Below are 23,407 nucleotides of genomic sequence, written 5' to 3' on the forward strand. Positions count from 1 at the left end.
GTTTCCAAAACTGAGCAGTCCCCAGACTTCTTTGTGCTACACTCTCCTGTGCTTGCAGGGCAGGAGGATTGCTGGAGCCTATCCCTGCAGCCTGCACTGTACAAAGGCCACAGGCAGCATGGTGGGGATGTTTCTGGGCATGTGAATTGGTGGAGAATCAGCTCTGATGTAGGAGGGCCTCATCACTTGGACAAGGAGTCCATGCACATGGCCTTGAGACCCAGGACACATCTGGGCTGATAACCACTGATGGGTCTGCAACAAATGTCACTGTACAGTCTGAGTTTGAGCATCCCTCAGCCTGTGAGGTGATGTGTTTGCAAACCCCAGAAGAGGGAGTGAGGCCAAGGGGGCAGGGGACACTGGTTTCACATCTCCTTATCCAGCAGCACATCTGTCTGAATAAACCACTGGTGGCTGCAGTCACCGTACTCTCCCCTAAATCACGCATTTGCACACTTGAGAAGGAAAAACATGCTAATCTTTTTATTTACTAAGTCTTCCTGAATTTTGGTAGCCAGAAGGCTTGCTGGATGGCAGGATTTATAATATCACTTGGACGGTTATCATCGAACTTGACCCAGTGTCCAGACTTTGGCAGAACCTAATAAACAACCCTGTCCTGAAGTAAACCAGCTCCAAAGTTGGTGGAGTTTTTTCAGCACTGAAAATTGCTGGATTTTATAACTGTGCATTGAACTACCAAGTCTGTGTGCGCTCCCCTGGGACTTGGGAAGTGTGCATTGGTAGAAAGTGGAATTAACAGCATCTCTGACAGCTTTTCTGCATGGAGCTTTTCAGCTGGGCAAGACCACACTTAATTAAACCACTGTGCAAAGTGTCAGCCATAAAAATGGGAGGGGAGGGAGGGCTTTATCTCTAAAGCAAGTAACAATGGACCTGCTTTTTTTGCTGCATGCCTCCTGCCCAAGTCAATGGCAATATTCAAATTATAGGTAAAATTAACCCCTTGTGGTAAAGAAGAAGAGGATTTAATGAGGTGGCACAGAGCTTTTGCTTTACTCAGGTGATAACCTTTCTGTTATTGAATCTGTATCTGTGCCATTTTTCTCATGACAGGCTTTGGCAGTGCAGCCTTACATAAAGGAGAATGGCTGAGGTTTTTCTAACGGGGCAAAGGGCCCAAGATTTTTGTTTGGTTTCAGTAGAATTGTACCTGACCAGAGAGGGGTCAAAACTGAATTTAAACAAGAGCAAGAAAATCCACTGCACATGGGCAGGATGCAACACTTACATTTTGGTTGCAAAGTCATACGTACCACAGAGTGATGCAGCAGAGCAGGCGCTTCCCAGACCCGGGTTTGATTTTACAGCCTGAACTTTGAAACATGAGGACAGATGCCAGTTGTCATGGGGAGAAAGTGAAAGCAAGGGTCCTATGTCTCGCATGGATTTGTGCAGAGAGCTCAGCTGAGAGCAGCTGGGGCAGGGGAGCTGTGCTGAGGGATGGCAGCCATGCCCGAGCAAGAGGCAGGTAACCTGTTGAAGCTTTTCTACGTACAGCAGGAGCAGGTGTAAAATCCTTGTTCACAAGGCAGACCATACACTCTGTCAAATCTCCATCTTATAGAAAGACCAGCAGGGAAAAATAATTAGGAAAAAACAGCTTTTATTTGATACTTTTATTTATATGCAAAACAGCTCACCATTCATGAGAGATATGAAAAACGCATCAGATAGAAACCAGATTTATCTATTTTCACTACAAAATATTGCATTATATAAAGCAACAGAGACACACAAAAAAACCCTGAAAAAGACTAAAATCTTTGGATAGCAGATGTGTTTTTTTTTTCTTTTTCTTTCTCGTCCCTAAAATGCGCTTCTTGTTTTAAGAGATTCACAGCAAAGAACATGAAACATTTTCAGGTTATAGAATTTTTTGGTTGTCACAAAGGAAAGCAGTCCTGGATTTACTTCTTCTTCATCTTCTTCTTCCTTTTTTTTTTTTTTTAGGAAAAATGTCCTTTCCTAAAAATATACCACACACATACACACCCACGCTCACCCCCACACACATACAGGTATACACACACGCACATATACACCCACAAAAAACTACTTCCCTTATAAACGATTTGCAAAGTACTTTTCAGACATAACTATAGATCAGAATAACAACAAGTTTAAAAAAAAAACTCTTCTAGTTAAGTGCTAGTGGTTGTCGATCCCACACACACGCACAAAAAATAATATTAATAATAAAATAAGAAAGAAAGAAAGAAAGAAAGAAAGAAAGAAAGAAAGAAAGAAAGAAAGAAAGAAAGAAAGAAAGAAAGAAAGAAAGAAAGAAAGAAAGAAAGAAAAGGAAGAGAGAGAGAAAGAAGGGAGGAAGGAAGGAAAGAAAGAAAGAAAAGAGTTCAAGAGCAAATGTCTTGATATATGTAAAATATACTTATAAGCAGGGAGGAAGGGAAGGTCTGTCATACACAAGTGCAATATAATCGGAAAAAAAAATAAACAAGAGGAAAAGAAAAGAAAAAGGAACACTGTATCGATCCCAACAAACACTTATAAAGTTAAACATAATATTCCACAGGAGAAAGTGTAAACACGCGACTATAGAAAACAATTGGCACAAAGTATCCAAAGTAAAATTGCCACCACTCTGAAAAATAAATACGTCTTGAAAAAAATAAACTGTCGACTCCTTCTACCATAAATAAAAAATAGTTATTTTTAACTGCACCCATGGGTCACACGTTTAAGGTCACAAGTAGATGTTTTTGGATATATATAAAGGGGCACTTGACAGCCTGAAGAGACAATCTGGTTTCACACCTCTCTGCCGAAAAACGGGGGCGTTCCGCGCCGCCGTGGCTCAGCTTCTGGAGCAGAGGAGCGGGGAAAGGTCCCCGCGCCCGGCACCGGCTGCGCCCGGCCCCGCCGCCGGCCGGGTCCGCTCGGGGCCGGGCTCCCGGTGCGCGGCACGTCCCGATGCGGCCTCCGCGGGGCCGTCGGGGCGGGCGGGCGGGGGCTACACGTCCAGGACGTGGTTGAGATAGGAGATGTAGCAGATGGCCAGGCGCAGGATCTCGATCTTGGAGAGCTTCTTGTCGGGGGGCAGCGTGGGCAGCAGCTTGCGCAGCTCGGCGAAGGCCAGGTTGAAGGCCTCCACGCGGATCCTCTCCCGCGTGGCGTGGGCCGAGCGGTACTTGGCCGTGGCCCGCCGACGGCGGCGCTTCTCCTCCCGGCTGAGCGGCGGCGGGTGCAGCCCCGGCCGGCCCCCGGCACGACCCTCCCCGCCGCCCCCGCCGCCGCCCCCGCCGCCCTCGGCCGGCTCCGGGTCGGAGGCGCAGCAGCCCAGCGCCCGGGGGTCCGCGCCCCCCAGGGACTCGGGGTCGGAGGGCGCCGAGGAGGGGTGGTCGGAGTCGGCCGCTTGGTCCGGGCTGAGCATCATCGTGGAGGGGGCGGAGGAGCCTTCCCGGGACAGAGAAGCAGAGAGAAGGGGGGTCAGCGCCCCCGACCCGCAGCACCGCCCCGTGTCCCGCGTGTGCTCCCGCTACTCCCCGTGCTCGCCCCTGTGTAGAAACAGGCCCGGGAAGCGATAAAAGAGGATGAGGATTTATTTCTAACAAGCTGGCGTCCAGCGGCTTAGCATCGGGTCGGTTTGTTTTCCTCCATCGCACGTCCTCCCCCGCCAAGCTCCGCTTCACCGTTTCTCTTTCGGGATCCGGGCCGCAGGCACGATGCTTTTAAACGGGGAGATGGCTCAAGGCTCCCCGAGCATAGCAAGGCCAGTGGGGAAATTTTTTTCCCCGGTCACAACTACGGGATCTGATGTATCTGCTGGGCTCTCCTCCTGCTCTTTTCTCTGAGCTCTTCTTTTTATCACTATCACTATTATTATTATTTTTCCTGCTGCTAATTGTGCTCAGATAGCGGTTTGCCAGCGACCAAAGGGGGACGTTTGGAGGCTCTCAGGATTTGTTTTTAGGGGTGAGATTCAAAATAAAATAAAAAAAAATAATAAAAAGAACCAAAAACCCAAAGCAACGGCCGAACTTTTCCATTCCTTTAAATTTTCCCTCCTCTCCCCTCCCTGCGCGAAAAGGGTGGGGGGAAAGAAAGGGGAAATAAATAAATAAATGCGGACGTGCCTTTCAAAAGAAAATTGAATCGTATCTTCTTGCGGCCTCACAGAGCACCATCTGTCATGTAGACAGCAATACAAATCCGAGCTCGTACGTGGACATGCCGGCATGTAATAAAACAATACATCAGGCACCTCGTGAATAACCTTGGACACAAATGTGTGTGTGCGTGTGCGTGTGTGTACAGGGCTGGGGTGTCGGGCAAGGTGGGGAGGAGGGCACAGCACCTCCCCAGAATTCAGATCGCCAAGTGTTTCCACGTAAAGTTTCCAGGCAAAGTCCCCCCCTCGGGTCACAGAGAAAAAGAATAAAAATAATAATAAAAAAAAAAATCGAAGACGTTAGAAGCAGAAATGATAAGGAGCATAATGGAGGGGCACCGATCGGGCAAGGGAGAGCGCTCCCCGGGGAAGCCCCGGGGCGGCGGAGGGGACGAGGAGCTGCCCCAAAAGGAGCCGCCGCTGGCCAGGGCCGTCGGAAGGGTTTCCTCCCCTCTGTTTTGGTAAGGAGCCTTGCACTAAGCAGGCCCACGAGGCACGGGTAGGAAATAAAGAGGGCAGAGTGCAGGTCAGCTATCAGCGTTATCACCGAGGGAAAAAAAGATAAAAAAATAAAAAATTAAAATCACCTTTCAATTGGGATCCAAGAAAGCACGCTACCAGAGGGAGAATTTGCAGGGCGGTTCTAGGAAACCGGGCAATTACAGACGTGGTTCGAGGAGAAAGTTGCTTAAAGGTTTCTCCATGGTGTGTGTTGAATTTTCCTGCTTGGTTTTATCCAGACGTTCCGTTTTGGCGATCCGAACCAGAAAGAGACTTTATTTTTATTCCCTTTCTCCCCCTCATCCCCCCCTAATAAAGCCATGCGTGTGCTACCTGGAAAAGGGATATATTGTTAGGGCTGCTTACCTCGGTGGAGTCGTTTGCACAGCCGCTGTCTCCGGGTCCCCTCGCCCCCTCGGCGATTCCTTTACAGTTCAAATGACCCTCCAGGAGCGGAGCATGGAAAAATTAAAAAATCAAAATCAAATCAAATGAATTACGAGCGGAAAAGTGTCCTGCTCGGACGGGGAAGGGCAGCTCTCATCCCTCGCCGCGGCCTCCAGCGCTCCAGAGATGGGAGATGTTATCGCCGTGCTTGTTTTGCGGAGTATAAATAACAACTTAAGTTACTTACGATGCATCGGGGAGGAAAAAGCGTTTCCCCATCAAAGTCCGCCTCCGCCCGTTAATTCGGGGCAGCAGGCTACGATACGCCGACAAAAGCTGCGAGTCGCGTTTAGGGGGGAAAAAAAAATTAAAAAATGAAATTAAATTGCGCTGGAAAGTGCCGTCTCCCCGGCTCTTCGTCCTGGCGATCAATAACAAAAGGGATGCGGAGATAGCACCAGCCGGGGCTGCTCCCTCTCCCCCGCCCCCCGTCCTCTCCTCCCGGAGCCCGGTGTCGGCTTTGTTCCGCCGGTGCCCGGCCCGGTGCCCGCCGCGGGTCGGGGTGAAAATGCTTTGCACCCTCCTTCTTCTCCCCTCTGCTTTTTGTTTTGGTGGTTTTAGTTTTTTTTTTTTTCCTTTTTTTTTTTTTTTTGGTGTAACGTGGGGTTTTGTTAATTCGCTGGTCCGGCGGAGAGCGGCGGGAGGGGGAGACCCGGTCGGAAAATAAATGTTTGGTTTAGTTTTTCTGCTGGTCCTTCAAGAGCTGGCGAGGGGGGAAAAATGGATAAGCGAACCCCCCATCCGTCCCTGAGCTTCTCAACTCCTCCTGCATCGCTCGGGTGAGAAGAAAGAAAGAACTGCGAGCGTGGAAAAGAAAACAAATGCACAAAAATCTCGCCGCGGGGTTGGAAAAGGCTGCGAGAGAGGACGTCGGTGAGGAAAAAGGTGCGCTCACACGCACAAAAAGAAAGTGCAGTTCCTCCTCCCACCCCTCCCGGAGTGGCAAAGGAGCCGAGGAGGGGTGCGGAGGGTGGCAGGGGTGAGACGGGCAGCCAGACAGAGCGGGAGATGCGTGCGGATCCGCTCCTGGTACCGAAGGGTTTAGCCTAGAGATGGCTGGGAGAGATAAAGGCTGAAAGAAAAGGGGACGGCATTTTTTCCCTCTTAAATTGATATTTAATGGGAAATCCTATTGGACAGAAACCTGGACACGAGTCGCTTAATTGGACTTGACATCTGTCACAGTGTGGGAGTTTTCACAGCCCAAATATTTTCAGCAGATCAGATTCTCGCTGTATCTGTGCCACAAATTATAACAGTCGAGAGCAGCCCATGATATAAACCCTAGCCTCTGGATATACGGTCTCTAGCCATGCTCGCTCCCACCTTCCCCGTCCGCCCCAGAATATCGGATACCCACTGATCTAGAAAAACACCGCTGGCATTTCTCATGCAAGCTAATAAATAAGCTTTAAGCATCAATTTGCATCATGGACACCGAGCCTGTGGAGCATTGCCGGGCTGATTTTCTACTGAATTTATTTTTGCTGTCCCTACGTCCAGTCCATGCTCCCCTTCCCCCCTAACCATGGTGCATGGCAAGCACAGACAGACAGTCTGTCTGTCTGTCTCCCCCCTCCTCTCCAGCACACAGACAATGAGGTGAGGGAGCCAGCCATGGGTCTGTGGCTTTCCTGCTCACAGGAGGCTGGATGGAGCCCGGTATCTACCTGCTGGAGCCAGGAGGTGCCTGTGACCAAGGTGACTTCTTGACACCACCTTCTCTGCTCTGCACCCCTTTTCCCCATCTCCCTCTCAGCAGATACCATTAAATGGGGGCTGGTACACCTTCCTCCCTGGGGAATTTCCTGGAGCCTGTGCTGATGCGATCCCTCACAAAGGGGCAGTGGGAAGGGTGGGCATGGTGGTGGTCTCCGGCAGCTTGTTGGGAGCTTGGACTCCCCAGAGTTGGTCCTCTCCCTGGGTCCCATCAGTAGGATGTGTGTGTGGGGGGGAGAGGTGGTAGGAGAACAATTGCAGGGGTCCCTGTGGCTTGTCCAGCAATACATGCAAAAGGCTGAGAGATCTCTGAAAGGGGAGAGGTTCTGCTCTTGTTGCAGTTCACCGGACTTCAAAGAAAATAAGTAGAATTCCTGAGTAATGTTGGGTTTTGTTGATTTTCTTTTTTTTTTTTTTTAAGTAATAGATATTCATGCAAAGAATAAAATCTCTCTGCATGTCGCCTAGACCAGGGCCATTCCACTAGCACAAGTAACATCTGCAAGAAAATCCTAATCAACATTTTTTCTACAGAAACTTGGGATTTTCTCTTCTTTCACCTGTCCACAAGGCAGCAGGACAGTCACTTCTTCAGGTGTTCTGAATCCATCTACTGCCACTGGATTCATGGGTATCCAACATGGTTCCTAGCCCTAGAGCAGCTTGGCTGCCATGGGACATATCAAAGGCTCACTGCAGAAATCAGAGTGTAGAAATACAGTGCAGCCTCCAGCTAGAAGGGTCTGAAGCATGTGTGCCCTGAGCCCACCTCTATGCCGGTCCTGACAAGGGAGTTCCTACATCTGCATAGATCCCCCTGCTGAGTTTGAAGGGAACAGAAATGTTACTGTGAGGTAGCAGGTCTGCATGGAAAGGGGGTAACATTGGTGCTCAGGAGTGTGTTTGAGCTCCTAGGCACAGGGATGCAGTAATTTCCTTTGCTGCTTGTGAAGAGAAACAACCAAAATCTCAGCTAGTGTGCCAGGAAGATTCAGATGCAAATCACTGAGACTGTAGCACATCCCTATTCAGATCAGCTCACAGGTAAAAGTTATGGGTGCTCTTTGGAGACCTGGATCTGAACAGTTCAAGGTCACTGTCCTCTCACATTGCAAGAATCAAGGTCGCTTTCCACCGAATTGCCATCATCCCACGCTTCTTTGCCTTGAGGTACTGCTCAAGGTGTAAGTCTGAAGCCTCAGCCCACGGGAGCTGCAGGTGATGGGACAAGTGTTTGGCTAAGGCTGCCATAGATAGCAGACAGGAAGCTGTTAATTCATGCAAGCCACCCTGCTCCCTGCTGCAGATGCTGTCATCACATGGCTTGCTTTTTATTTTTAATTTCCAGGAAGAGACCGAGCAGTTGTTTCTCAATGCCCTTTGGTTATGAGCAGACATTTCTGACACCTCTTAAAGCGCTGTTTTCTACTGCAGTGATCCAATTACCCCACTGCTCTGCTCCCAGCCGTGTTAAACCCAGAGGTTTCCACCCTGCCCTGGGCATGTGAGGCCTACGGCATCTCCCCAGCTGCCCTGCTGGGATACCGCAAATCTCACATCAACTGCAAGAGCCAGGGTGTAGCTTCCGTATCCCTAAGAAGCCAGTCAGAGATTCTGGAGCTGACAGCCTGACTCTTCTCTGAAGAGAGACTTGGAGCCCAGAAGCAGGGCCAAATTCTCCCTATGAAGATCTCCTCTCCCTCACGCTGCTCACACGTGGAGGAAGAGTCTGGTCACAGCTCAACAGTCCCAGAGCCAACTGACTGGGATGTGGAGGTCACCAGAAATGACCCAAAATTCTGGGGCAAAAGTGCAGTTGATGGAAACTAAAACCATTCCATTTTGTCAAAGGATGGACAACAAAAGCTCTTTGTTTAGCTCACTGTATCTTCTTGATTAGAATATGGCCTTGTGCAAGTGAACATCTGTGCTATGGGAATCAGCATGGTCCCAAAGGGGGCTGCATAGGCCACCTGATGACTTGTATCCTCAAATACAGTCATGGCCCACGCAAGGCTATGGTTCTCCTCACTAAGCAAGAACCTCGCTGGCATTAAGACTAACTGAAATGCCCAAATGGTGTAAAAGATGACCTCAATGGCATGAATAACATTGGTTTGGCTTCCCCATAAAAAGCAAAACCAAAGCCTCTGAGCAGCACCTGATGAAGAGAAAGTGGATAGGAAAAAAAAACAAGGCATAACAGGGGTCTCAAGTTTGTATCATGGATGTCCAGGGGCATTGCATGGCTGTGGCCATACTGCAAGCCAAATCCATGCTAGTGAACCTCAAGGCTCAAGTGGGCAGACATCTCCTGGAGGAGAACTCAGGGTTACATTTTGCCATGCTGGAGAGCTGTGAGGGAGCCATCAGCAACTCTTTTTCTTTACCTGGCTTTAGCCATTGCCCTTCTATTCCATTGTGGTTGGAATTGCAGCTCACACAACATACATTTTCTTCGGAGCAAACTCATAGTTTAATGACAATAAAATGTGGCTGAGAAAGACTCACTCTGAACAGAAACACATTCCACCTTTGTCCCTACAAATCTCACTGCAAAGCAAGAATAAGCTCTGTTTTGACTTCCAGGGCTCACTGGCAAGCTAGTAAAACCTTGTGACCCAGATTGCTCACTAGATGGGACTTAACATGGAACTAATTTTAGTTAATTAATTAAAGATAGTGAATACAAGCTACCAACTGCTGTCAGACTTACAGCCCATCAGTAAAGCATCACAGGTCACCAAACAATATTGACTGATAGATGGTGTTCAATCTTCACGAGAGACTCATAACGCAGGATTTTCCAGGGTGCCCATGGGACCAGACTTTGGAAAGGCAAGATTCACAACAGGGGCATCTGCAGGGTGGAGTCAGAAGAGGGAGACTGAAAACAGCACTGCCATGTGGTGGTGTTTTTTGGAAAGGGGCTATGTGCTTGCATGAACATCTCAGATTCATGTCACACTATCATTTGAAGGTAATGTCATTTGCAAGAATAGGCTTGAATTGGCCCTAATAGTTCACACGAGTGCAGCACTAATAGCCCAGAGTCGACATTTGTCCTGCAGAAATGTCATTCTGGCCTGGCAAAGCACAAGAGTGAAGGAACCCAGCTGGGCCCTCCAGAGCTGGATCAGGTATTTGGACAATCATTTTTCACTTGCAGTCAGAGCAAATCTCACAGGGCTTACATGGGGAGACATCAAACACAGGGACCCACAATGCCACTTTTATGGCATTGCTTGTCAGAGCAGAGCTATACTTCCATTACCGACACGTCCTCTATCTGTCTAAAGGACAGCTTTCCAGAATGCGTGAGAACATCCATTCTCTTTTATAGCATACGCCATTCAAGTTGCTGGCATATGCTGCCCATTGAAATAAATGGAGCTTGTCACTCTTGGATGTGCTCCTTGGAAATAAATGGTCAAACAAATTAGAACGCTGAGCCATGAAAATCCGTGTCCTTTTGAAAAATCTGTGCTGGGTATAGATCAGCGGCTCTGTTTGTGGTTCCCTTGGACATTTGGGTGATATTTTTTGTTTTCCACCAGTCATGTTTGCTTTATCTAGGCAGTGGGATTGAAGCTGCTTTAATATCTGGTCACGAGCCTTGAGGATGCTGGCGGGAACAACCTGGAAATGGGGAATGTGAAAAACGAAAGGAGCTTCCCTTCTGGACCACAGGCAGAGGTATCAGAGCTACCGGGTCTGGATGTGAAGCAACACTGGTGTGATCTGCCAGCATCTGATGGACAGGCAGGTCCTCTCAGCTGGCCCCTTGCAAGTGTGAGGGTGACTGTCCCTGGGACCGGCTGCTCTGTTTAAACCTGTAATCTCTATGCCAACTAATGACTGAAATCAGGGTTTTTGGACAAAACCCTTGTTCTTTTCACCTAGTTCCAGGTTTTGGCTCATGATCCTTATTTTCTGTGTTGGCTCCAGTCCTTCCCTTTGCCTGTTGTATTAGACCAGCTGCAACATTAAGACCAAGCTCTAGCTGCTACTGAAAATAACCAGGTGCCATCAGCAGGCTCTCTATGACTGTTCACTGCCATATTGCTTTGACTTCAAAGATCATCCTTGCAATGTTAGTAAACACTCACAGCTCTCTTGAGGGTAGGGTGTCTCAAGATATGGAGGGTGGTGTGGACTTTTTAAAGGCAGAAGGGATTACTGTGAGCACTTCTCTCCAGGTCAAAGGCCATAGGACTTCCCTGGTTGGTTCCCGCAAAAATGAGCATGTGTCCTTCAGAAATAGTGTTCTCTCTTGGTCTAAACATTAGTGGTGGTGAAGGATCCACTATCAACCTTGCTAAATTATTCCATCCACCTGCTCTTCTTCCCACTGTTGAAAACACTAATATGGAAAATAAGCATGTGTCGCTTCAGCATCTAGCCACGGGATTTTCTCACATCTTGCATCCAGAGTTGTCTGTTATCATACGGTCAAGTTTAGGTTGGGACCTTGTGAACAGGTGAATGCATGTGTGCTGTGCAGCTGATTTGCCTGTATGCTCCAGTTGGTATTTTGGACTTTCCAGTTAACCAAAGCCTAGCTACTGCTACTGCTGTTGCTGTGGTCAAACATCCAGAAATTTTGGACACATGGGAAAATTCCACCTGGACAAGCATTTTTGGCAGAAAGAGAAGACATGCCTGGATAAAACCAAACATCTGCTGGTCCTTCCTAGGTCACTGTTCATTAGTAGTGGCCATATCAGTTCCGTAGCCTTCCTTTTTTGTTCAGCTGAACAGGTCTGAATGTCTCATTACCATGCAGAATAGGTTAAACCTGCTTTACTCTTAAGGTGTTTCTGGTCTAGGATATATCCTATTCTTCCTGTTCATAATCCTAGACCAGTAATGAGATGCTTAGCATGCTAAGCTCTGAATATAGAACAAGAAATATGTATCATGATTTTCAGTGTGCCTATAAGAACTTAATGCAGCCAAAACTCTCCTGGGACAGGAATATTAGAAATTGTATCACAAAAAAAATCACAGAAAACACATTTAAAAACCCAACAATGGCCTCAGTGGGTTAGACCAGAAATATCCTGTTTTCAGCAGTGACCAAAAGAGAGTGCCTGAGAAACCTGTGAGAACAGCACAAACCTATAGTGATATTTCCCCAGAATATTCTCCTGACATCCGGTTAATTGCACTTTAATGCACTGGATGATCTTTTCTTCTATGAATTTGTCATGTTGCTTTTTGAATTCATGTGAACTTTCAGCATCCATAATTTTCTGTGGCAAGGAGTTCTCTGTGAGCCATTCAATTTAGGCAAACACATAAGGAGATGCTTGTAAATATGTTTGCAAATAAATTAAGCAAGTTTGCTGTACTGCTGCAGCTTCTACTGCTCGTGAGTGCATGAAGAGTAGCGTTGAGTACGTGGGCAGTAGTGCCATATGTTTTCAATGAATGCATTTGGTTGAAAGCATAAATAATGAGTGGAATATAGCCAGTTAGGGAAAAAGGGAAGAAACTCCTGCTGCCTGAGCAGGGAGAAGGCAGCAAGAGCAAGGCCTGGCTCCTTGAAAGCAGCTGATCACCTCAGACCTGGGCCAAGGTCTGCAAATACAAGCAGCCCTGCACATGCACACTCGTGTGTTGTACACCTTGAGCCATAGGAAGTAGCTATGCGGAGCAGACAGTAAAATAACACACACACAAACAACCAGTGAGTAGTCTGCGAATTAAGTAGGATAATTAGGGGGACTGTGGTGCTTTTCATACCTGCCTGGTGTACCAAGTAGTCTGTGGGCATCCCAAGCACACATGGCTGGGGTGGAACAATTAGTGATTGAGGGGAAGGCAGACACAGCGTGCCTTGCTACCGAGGACCTTACCTGTACATGTGTCTGCAACTGCTGGCTGCCAGGGTGAGGAAAGAAAAAGTGGATGTCAAGATTAGCTGGCAGCCAATGCATCTGTCTTCTGTCTTTCACTCCCCCACAGTCGAGGTGGAACTTGGTTATTTTTAAATCTGATGTCTGTGTGTGTAGCCATGGGGAATGCTCTTTCTTGTGGAAAAAAAAAAAAAAGAAAAGAAAGAAAAAAAAAACACATGAAGAAGGAGATTTTGAAGCCACCTGTATTCCATAAGCAGATATTTCTCCCTCCATTGATGTGACACAGCCCTCTCCTCCAGGTTTCCTTTCTGTCTTTTGAAGAAGTAAAACAAAACCCAGTGATCATATTAAGACAGTTTAGGCCAGCTGATAAGGAAGAAGCACTGCACCTGATACTTGCAGCATAAGGACTGCCTCACTGGATCACCCAGCTGCTCAGACCAGTTCAGTGTCCTTTCCCCCACCACGACCGGTATCGGGCATTTCACTGGTGGCTGCACTGAACACTCTTGAAGATGCTGATGCAAATGTCTAGTGTTGCAACCTGAAATAGGATGTGCCCATATGCAATAGAGGTCACAGGCTAAGAGCACATCTGTAGGAGAGACACAATGGGCACCTAGCAACAAGGCAGCCATAAATGTCATTTTAAGGTTTGTCTCGCAATGCAAGTGGCCTATGGTAACCAGGTGAGTGTTGTTTAGGAGCTATTTAATCAGGCAGGCAGGTAGAAGGGCACTTATTCGTTAACCTAATGACATCTGAGTGGCTCTGTTGTGCCATGCCAACAGGCCCTCTTGCCCTGTGTTGACACTGATTGGTAACAGAGGCATAGAGGAGGAGGATGACGAGGAGGAGAACAAGGTGAGTAACATCACCAGGCATGGTCTCCTGTCTTCTAGCAAACTGTGGCTTGGTTATTTCCTGGGCCAGAAGTGGTTTGGGGGTTGACAGTCCCCAAAGAATTTGATTCTCATTAATTTATTTAATTTCTTTTTTTTTTTTCCTACATCATATACCCCCTCCCTCTTCCTTTTGTTTATTCTGAGCATGCTATCAATTCAGTTGCCTCCTACATCTTGATTTTTAGAAACAGCGCACAACCACACTCTGCTCTTCTCTTATATGCATCTGTTCTTCCAGTCTCCTTTTTTTGCAGACTCTCCTCATCAGTCTCTTTTCTAGTCCCAGAAACCCTAAGTCTGTTAGTCGCTTGCTACCTTGGTCATGTAGTAACGTGCATGGGAGCAAACGCATACATACACATCTCTTTGTTGCCCTTCCTTTACTTGGACAAGTTCTTCTATGTCATTTGGAGTGAGGAGGGGACCAGAATGTACTCTCCAAGTTGTGGATGCATCACAGATTCATACAGTGTCACAATGGTGCTTTCAGTTATGTCATGTACCCCATTCTTTCCATGCTTGTCAGCTCCCAAAGTGGCTGCATGTTCAGTCCTCTTTCTCAGTAGTTTTATGCATGGGTGAAAGGCCCAGATGTTTCTGGGGGTGATACTGGATCAAGAGGAAGCCAGGACTTCTCAGCTCTCAGCCGAGACACTTTGGAGTCAGAAAGCTGTTTCAAACAAACGATTTCACCTCTCTGTGCCTCAGCTTTGTCCCCAGGAAAGTGGGAGTTTCCCAGTCTAGCACAGAAGAAATGGTGTGAAATGAGGTGAGTGTCTCTGAGATCTGTGGATGAATGTTGCCAGGAAAGGGAAGGCCGGTGTTAATTAGGGTCAGCCCTGATTATATTAGTACAAAGGAAGCTGGAACTATCTTCCTTGCATCTCTCCCTGCCTTCTTCAGTGCTCTATTCTCACTCCCTGGATTACCCTTGTAAACACGGACTGGAACTAACTGATTAATAATGATTAATAATGAAAAAGCATAATGAAACAACGTTAATGCCTGGAATGAACAGCAAGTGTACTGCTAGCATCAGAGTATACAAGGGTGCAGATTGACAAATTTATCTCCACTTGTACAGTTTGGGCCAGCTGTAACTGGCTTTACACTGGCTCTTGTGAGTTGTATAGTCATTCCTGGCTCAGGAGGCAAACCGATTTACATCCTGTGCCTTTGCTTGAGATTGTCCATTACATTCAGGGCAGCTGTCCCATAGTGACAGTAAGGGCCTAGACATCTCTTCCTCACCCTGAAATGAAATGTGTGATGGAGTGTGAAGGAGAGCTGTACCCAAATCTTCATCTGGCAGTGAGGAGCACTCCTATGACCTCCTTATCAGCTGGTGCCCTAGGCTGCTGCTGGGCTGAAACAGCTAGTTTGTTTATAGGTCTCCAAGAAGTCACTCAGGCATAACAAATTATTTGTTATTCCTAATAAACTATTTCTAGGGAATACACTCAGGAATCTAAAAAGCCCTTCTCATAGAGGTTCATGCCATGTCCTAGACTCCGTCTTTGTGCAGGTTTCATCCTCCTCTGTGCTTCAGCAGCTATTTCTCCTTCATCCTCCAGACATCTGGCTCTCTAGTCCTAAGCATGTGGAAGATGGTATTGGGTCTTCAGTGGTCTCACTCATTTCTATTGACAACCTTTTCCCATCCCACAGAGACTATGTAACATCACTCTCCTGGTTTTTGAGATTCACTTTGGATTTACTCCAGTTGGTGTCACAAACTGCTGGGTGTTCCATTCCTCCTATTCCTATAATTTTGACCTATGTCTCATGCTGTGGGCTCTGGTGTTGTTTTTGTATCCTCTTCTTGAATATGCATCCTCATACCTTTCTCAGCGTGAAATCTGTCCGTTGCCCACAGTTGTCATCTTTTTGCCCAAACTCCCTATTTTCTCCTCTTTACCCCCATGCTGTTATTTGTTACAGTTCATCATAAAGAATTCTCAAACCACTTAGTCGGGTGGTCCTTCGTTTGAGGTGGAAAAGATTTACCAAGATGACTGGCTGGTCAGGGCTCAGTCCAAGCAAACAACACAGCCTCCCTGAAGGATAAAATATAATCTTTTATCTTCAGGATTTCCTCATGAACTCAGACCATTCCTGGGTGATGTTGAAGGCTGTGCGTTGGGGAAGAGATGTTTACATTTTTGTAGATTGTAGTCAAATGTTTGATTCCCTGTAGATCCAATTCAGCTGCCTTTTTTATCCCTGTTGGAGCTGTGCCCATTGCCCCAAGAAACACTTGTTGAAGAACTTTATCATCGTACTACCTGTTTACAGAGAAGATTTCTACCCATTGATCTCAAAATGTTTTTAAAAGGTGAACAGCTTCATTAGTCTTACGTGACATGTAAGAGAAAATAGGGTATGGGTGAATTACAGGCACAGATATAATCTGGTAGAAGACAGACAGAAACACGATCAAATCTTCTCTCCACTAGGTTTCAGATGTCAGGAGTTTGTATCTGGTAGGAGGACAGACCCCTGTCTACTTCTATATGATGGCTTAGGAAGAGTAGTACCTATTGGTGTTCTGCTAAATCAAATGGGATCGTGGTCCCAGGGTCCTTGGTGCTGACATTCACTGGCTGCAGTGTTTAGGGAACATGTCAGAGGGAATCCATGTATAGACTGGTGGCATTTACAGTCTTTGTAAGGACATTTATGCAACACTGTGTTCCCAGGTTCTCAGCTCAACAAAATCAAACCTCCGAGTAGGTGTTAGCCTGCAATGGGACTCCAGCTGGCTACTGACCATAGCTTGTCTGTATACAGGGTCTAGGTTCAAAAAAAGCAAGATGTATGTAGGCCATCTTGAATTCCTCTTCCTGGTTTCACATGTACAGTCACTCCCCTGCTCGCTTTCTCCATAGTCTCTTAAAACATGGACTTTGAGTGGTGAGTTGCCCCCTTCTGTGTACTGGGTATTATCTTCCTGACAACTGCTGCTCTGCAGTATTGAGCAGAGGCTAATGCAGTTTGATTCACCGCTCACTTAGGGTTGACAGATGAGCTGGCAAGTCTTTTTGTGGCAGTTTAGGCTACTTTCAGATCCAGCTGTCTGCCTTGTCTATCAGCCACAAGTTATTGCCCCTGTGACAGAAAGTCTCAGCGGCTCCAGTTCATCATATGGTGTCTCAGTGCTTTTAAGCTAATGCACCAGACTCTGCCATGGAAGAGCCACAGGAGGACACATGTTCCCATTTGCCAAATCTGCAAAGGGAATAATGAGAGGAGGATCACCAGGAAGTTCTCCAGCTACTGCTATGAGGCTCGTTAAAGTTCATCTGTCAGAGCATGTGGGTGAATTAAGTGATGGGTAACTGGGCTCGTTATCACTGCCCTGTGCATAAGTAGACTCCAGCTTGCATGGCATGGAGGCTTCAGCCCAGCACCAGGTCCTTAGATCCTTAGGTCCTAAAAGGAGAAGTCTCTTCTTTCTTGATGGATTCAGGATTTTTCATGCCCATATCCATATAGTTGAAAAACAAGTACACTTTTCATTTATAGCTTGTCATCTCAAGAAAAATTACAGGATGGGTCACAGGAGGAAGAAAATTATGGGCTGCAGCTAATAAATGGCCATTTACCAGTACTGCAAAGACCTGGGGGATGGAGGGTCTCCCAAGGTCATAACTTCACAAGCAGAATTAACATCACTTCATGGAGCTTGATAAGTGTATTCAGGCTTTCTACGCAAGTCCTTTGAGATAAGAGATCTTCCAGTCTATGGAGTGGGAGAGCATGAAGAAGCAGCTGGGGAGAAGAGGAAGATGAAAAAGACTACAGGTTGAGTCAGGCAAGATTTGATTTTTTTATCTTCTTGGTACCTTTTGAGGGAGACTATTCTAAGACTGTGAGCACAGCCTTGCTTGCGAAATGTGAATTCCAGAATTGTTCAGCTTTACTCATGGCTTTGTTGATCTTCAGCTTAAAAAACAGTTTGCCTGTGTCTGGAATGCTGTGGTTTAGGGTCCTGAGCACCACCAACGATCAAGAGCACCCAGCTGCATCCCATGCAGGAAGTGAAGAGAAATGTGAGACTGAGCTGAGAACATAAAGGATGCTTAGAGGAGAAAAGTGGTAAGAAGTGAGATAAAACCTAGTGAGGATAATGGTGTCTGCAAGGTTGCTGATCTGCACTGTGAGGACAGTTGTGACCAGAAAGGTTAATGTCTGCTGTTCCTGGCCTCAGCTGGAAGCTGCTGTGAAATGCTTGCTGAAAGGAAGAGTGTGATACCTAGCAGCAGCTGGGGAGCACAGATCTCCTTCCAGCCTGGTAGGAAGGTGCTTCCAAAGACACTGGACTGCTTTTGAAAATTCCACTTGAAGAGCACTTTTTTTTTTGCAGAGGCTGTGTGATAAGGAAGGTGTCTGGAGGTCCCAAATAGGAGGAGAGAAGGTGGTAGGGCTGCTGGAGCCATTTGGAGATGGTGTGGATCTTCCAGCCCTCAGACTCAGCCTGCAGACAGACCTGTGGCCCCTCTCCTGTTCTGTGGTCCTTGCCACCAAAAGCAGGCCATCATCAGGTGCCATGTCTGGCTGCATGGCTGCTTCCATGCTTTTACACAGCAGACACATGGGACATTGTGTGCTCACAGGAGAACAAGAGGCAGGCAGGCACTCTCTGCAAGTGTCTAGTGTGGGCATCTACATTTCCACTTGCCCACAGCAGGTCCCAGGCCTGCTCAAGCCCCTCATATGGCACCTAAGGCGTCTTCCCAATGGCATCTTCCAGCAAAACATGGGGGCTGCCCCATCTCCCCTGTTGACACAACGCCTCCTGGAGCCACAGCAGAGGCTGAGACTTTCCCGTGGCGCAGATGTTGGTGTCGGCCTCCTCACCAGCCTAACTGCTCTTCAGGCAGCTGGGAAAAGCAATCATTGGCAAATGTAATGAGATAGCACTGGGCAAACTATGTAAATACTGTTTGGGCTACATTCATAATCCCACGCCATGAGACGCATTTTCATGAGAGAGGCAGTCGGGCCCCCTTGGATAATCTTAATCGTTTCTGACATGAAGGCTTCTTCTCCTATTTCATGACTTATTTCCCCAGTATCATTTAAATGTATTAAAACACTGTTAGCGTAGAAAGTAGGCATCATGTTAGCATAATATCTAATCAGAACTACCCTGCCTGTCCCCGCAGGGTTTCTTTATTTATTTATTTTGTGTCTGTTTGCGCTGTTTTCTTGTTAGATTGGAGAGCCCTTCCTTGACATACTCATTTGTTCTGCTGTATAATAGAATAGGATCTTCCTGAGCTGCTGACATCTGCTTTATTCTTGAGATCTGCAACTCTCAGCTCACAAAGCAACAATGATAATAATAATAGCAATAATAATAATCATAGTGCTAGGAAGACTGAGAAGTGAAGTTAAGCATGAAGAAGAGAAGACGGAAAATAGAAGAGGAGAAAATGGACTGGCAAAGGGCATTTTGGTCAATGTGAGTGTATTTTTACTGGCCCTGATTCTGCACTCATTTACCCAAGCTTTATGATTGCACTGCCCTATGGACTGCAATTAATTTCCTTGTGACTTATAATAATGCCAGGGGGAGAGGATCAGACACTGTGGTGTATGTGATCAGGACACTTGTTCACAGGTATATTCAGCTCTGCTCTTGCTCAAGTACATTGCTTTGATTCCTCAACGGCATTGCAGTATTGATTTTGAAGGGAATTAGTTTCTTCAGTGCTTCTGAGGATCTGGCCAGTGTGATTTCTCAGGGACTTATTCAGCTTCCTCCCCCACAACTTTATCCTCACATGTCACAGCTGAAATAATTGGCATTGCACTATATCAAACAGAGGGGATGCAATCCCAAAGGCTGGGGGAATCGTATCCATGGCAAGCCTTGACAAAAAGCTGTATGAGGAAGAGAGTTGTTGGGCTAAGCGCTGTGCGAAAAAGGCTTGGAAGCTGTGAGCCCTGGGTCATCTTGTCTGAATCCTGCTCTGTTGAGATAAAGCAGGGCTTTGTACTAACTAAGGCTAAGGAAAGATGACAGGGTGCTGCAGGAGGGAAAAGGAGGGAAAATTAAGTTAAAGGAAAGAAAGAAGGAAGGAGAAGGAAAAAAGGACGGAAAAAAAAAAAAAGTTCCCTGCATTAAAAAGATCAGGTCATTTTGAGCTCCAGACTTCCTTGAGGGGGAGAACTTTACTGAGTGTATTAATTTAACTGTGGCTCTCACACCACCTCCTACTGTAAATAATTCACAATTAGGAATTTCTATGATTTTTGACTTGAGATGGAGCCAAAACCTGGGACTTGTGGTATTGAAAAGTAAGAATCTAAAGATGACTTTTGTGGCTGATATCAGCCAATTTGGACAGCCAACAGGCAAAGAAGCACAGAAGGTCTTGAAACTAGTGAATTCAACCCATCCTGAAAAGCTGGGAGTGAGCAGCCCTCTTGTTCATTAGCCTAAGGCCCTCTCTCATAAAAACAAGTTAGCTGAGTGAGTACAGAGTTCTGGTGAAGCTGTAACTAAATTCATAAAAGAAACACAAAAGGACCCATACCCACAAGCAAAACCTGGGCTCTAGTGCTAGCTGTGCTCCCCCTGATTCAGGACAGCCCAGGCTGAAGATCCTGGCTCATAACGAGTTTCCCAAGCCCTGCTTCTCCTGTCCCAGCTCTTGGGTCTTCTCAGAGGTTCAAGTTCGCACAATTACAGTTATTATTATGGCTTTGTTATTTCCTTAACTGTACGTAGGCGTAAGTGACATTTTACAAATACTGATCAGGTCATTCTTCTGCTGAGCTCCTTATGTATATAGCATGGAGGCAAAAGTCAACACATACCAGAAAAGAGGATCATGAGAAATAGAAATGGAAAAGCTTTATATGAGGTCCCATCCACTCCCTTTTTCTCCTGGCATACACTTATAAACTGAAGTATCTTTACCAGTGTTTTGCCTAGCTTTAAAAATTCTAGCCAGCAGGGCTTCATACCCTGTGGGAGGCTTTTATGTATTTTGTAACCTCTGTATTTAAGAGTAAATTTATTTATTTATTTATACTGTTATGCCATGTATGACTTCTTGTTTTGCTCCTAACTGCATTCCCACAATACTTTCCTTGTACCTACAAATAATTGCATGTTGTATTCTTTCTTGGTCATTGCCTAACCAGGCCAGGTACCCTTTCCACGCACACTTTTTCCTCAAAGTAAAACCCTCTCACCACACTCCATGTTTACTGCTCCTCAGTATCTCCCTCATAGCTTGTTCTTGCCTTTGTGGAAACCAGGTGTTTACAATGAATTCACAAGGCAAAACTTTCATTTTGGAGATCTTTGAATCTGTCCTTTTCCTGATGCCTTTGAATTTGAGAGACTAAGGTTGCAGTAAGAACATTTTGCTTGTTAAATGAGAATTGGAAAAGATTTGAGAAGTGATTTGAAGGAGGAGTAGCTCAAGGCATATTTGAGGCCAGAAAGGTCAAAGTCTTTAAGTTAAGTGGTTAACCAAAGTATTTTGTTAAGTGTGCAGGTAAAAAAAGGAGATGCAGAATGAGGAGGCAGATTTGTGGGAAAACAGGAATTTGGATGAGAACAGCAAAAAACAAATAAGCAAACAAAAAACCAACAAAAACAACAACAAAAATGAGAGAGACATTCCGCATTGTTGCTGACTTCTTATGGCTAAGTGACTGGCTGGTAGGACTCTTGGAAATGAGGACAAGTGGTAACAGGCAGTAGGGAAGTGATTCCCCATGAGAGAGAACTGCCTCCTCTCACAGTTAAGTCAGTAGGGGAAGAAATATTATCTAAAGAGCAAGAACAGTGAGCTCTGATGATGGTCCTCCATCTGCCTCATTTCAAGAGGGATCCCCACAAGCACTGTTGGTTACCTATATAAGCACAGTGGCTTACATTGTTATACCTGAATGAATAAAATTAGCCTCTCAGATCCTACCATCTAAATAAAAATGTGATTTATCTTCCATAGCTCCCACTTCTAAGGTTAGAGGTTTTTATGGATGTCCATCAGTTCTGAAGATGAGGCCATATTTGTTTCAGTGCCTCTTGATTTGTGGGAATTTAACTATGGTTACCCACTTAAAAAAAATTTCTTTGCTTTGTTCCTAAGGATATGGTCACAAAACTCATAGCAATTAAACCATCATCACTGGTATGCATATTAAACCATGATACACTGGTATGTGTATCATGATCACTCAGAAGAAACGTTCTGATATGTAAGAGGAATATTTCATCAAAACTTTGTTTTACTAACCAAAACAGAGAAATAAACCATTCAGAATTTGTCACAGACACCAAACACACCACTTTTCTTGTACTCCTATGTTACATCATTATGGGATATTGATTTCCATTATTGTGTATTTCAGAAAATTCTCTGGGTAACACTCTGGTGATTTGCTCCAAACTGGGTGTTCCAACCATCTTTTAGCAGGCAGAGGAAAGAAACACAGCTTGCTTGTCAGGCAAAACCCTGTCAACCCAGTAGTCCAAGTGTAGACCATTGTCACATATGGTCCCTGTACCTCTTGCGATATCTCTGAGGTAGAATGGAACCCATATTTGTATTTGTTTATTAATCAGGTGGGATTTAAAACAATTTGCTTTAAAATTCTGCGTTGCATGCTGCCATCTCTAGGCATGGTAGCCAGATGACAAAATGCTGCAGCAATGATGTTGCCCTCCAGCCCTGAGTATAATGAATACCCAGTTTTGCTGGGAGATAGATGCAAATGCTTGAACACGCTTCCACCCAGGCAACCTATACCCAACTTGATGACAACTTAAAAATCTCTCTCTCTGCTCTCCTTCCTTAGGGCATACATCTATCCTTGCTGCTGGTGAGGTGCCCTGCTGCATCTCTTACTGCATAATTGATGTTGGTAAAGCTATCGTCCCTCTCTTTAGGCTCCATCAATTGGTACAACCTGGAAAGACAATGGAGATGAGGGTAGTTTCTGGGTGCCTGATCCATTTCCCATCCATTTCAAGGATCCCATATTAGACAGACAGGCTCTCAGCCTTCTCAGAGCAATTTCATCCCTGGATTGGTGACATTAACCGTGTCACTGGGTCACACTCAAAGAAGTGCAGGACGCTTTTCTGATGACAGACTGAGTGGAATAACCAGTGTGGTCAGGTGGATTGCATTAGACTTGATAAGATTTCTGTGAGATGAATTGTCACTGCCTTTTCAGATCCTTCATTGCAAATCTAGAATAACTTTTTGGTGCATAAGTATTCCATGTGATTTTTTCAGAGGGGTAGCTGAGAACAGAATATGATGTTGTGACTTCATCTTCCTTTAATATGAAGTCTAGGGAAAAGTGCTTTCATGGGTGCAGTTCACCATAAACAACCTCTTCTTAGCTTTCTGATTTGTTTCCCTTATATGTTTACGAGGGGATAGGTAAATTAAGCCTTCTTTTGATAGTATTGATTTGGAGAAGAATACAGGAAAACTGTCAGGTCTGAAAATAAGGAGTTGGACTTTAGGTCATCCTTGATATCTGCAAAACTATTCTTTAAATTCACTATTGTTCATAGCTAGTGTTCTTCACTAACTGGTGTTCAAGTTTGGATTGCTCTTTCAACTAGAGTAAGTATCAATATAAGAAGCAAACATAGATATAAGTGTAAGTAATATCCTGTTTTGAACACTTCATGAAACACCATGAAAGGGAGAGCACACATATAACTAGTGTCCCTGCAGCATGAATGCAGAACTGGACCTCTTCACCTACTCCCAAAGGTGGAGGTGAGTTTGCACCTTCCCGAGAGCTGGTCTCAGAAAAGCCCCTCTTCA

General features: G+C 45.8%; 1 protein-coding gene and 1 long non-coding RNA gene across 3 annotated transcripts; one reads left to right on the top strand and one right to left on the bottom strand.

The window, feature by feature from the left end:
• Nucleotides 1–1,628: 1,628 nt before the first annotated feature.
• NHLH2 (nescient helix-loop-helix 2) lies at nucleotides 1,629–12,206 on the bottom strand. 2 transcript variants are annotated; one of them, XM_080557853.1, is made up of 3 exons: nucleotides 5,292–12,203; nucleotides 5,024–5,101; nucleotides 1,629–3,441 (listed from the first exon to the last, which is right to left on the bottom strand). In XM_080557853.1, exon 3 carries the CDS (start codon nucleotides 3,419–3,421, stop codon nucleotides 2,999–3,001), a length of 423 nt encoding a protein of 140 aa, XP_080413979.1. In that variant the 5' UTR covers nucleotides 3,422–3,441; nucleotides 5,024–5,101; nucleotides 5,292–12,203; the 3' UTR covers nucleotides 1,629–2,998. The 2 variants fall into 2 exon arrangements, with proteins under 2 accessions (XP_080413979.1, XP_080413978.1); XM_080557852.1 differs by having other exon boundaries at nucleotides 1,629–4,881; nucleotides 5,024–12,206.
• A 4,447-nt stretch (nucleotides 12,207–16,653) lies between these two features.
• LOC308178788 lies at nucleotides 16,654–21,697 on the top strand. The gene is made up of 2 exons (XR_013939968.1): nucleotides 16,654–17,406; nucleotides 17,538–21,697. It is a non-coding gene; the product is annotated as an uncharacterized lncRNA (long non-coding RNA).
• The last annotated feature ends 1,710 nt before the right edge of the window (nucleotides 21,698–23,407 follow it).

This window comes from Anser brachyrhynchus (genome assembly GCF_964034855.1).
Source record: "Anser brachyrhynchus genome assembly, chromosome: 1".
In the NCBI taxonomy this organism is placed as follows: Eukaryota; Metazoa; Chordata; class Aves; order Anseriformes; family Anatidae; genus Anser; species Anser brachyrhynchus.

Coding starts and splice junctions, on each gene's coding strand:
- NHLH2 (XM_080557852.1), bottom strand. CDS start 3,421: ATGATGCTCAGCCCGGACCAAGCGGCCGACTCCGACCACCCCTCCTCG.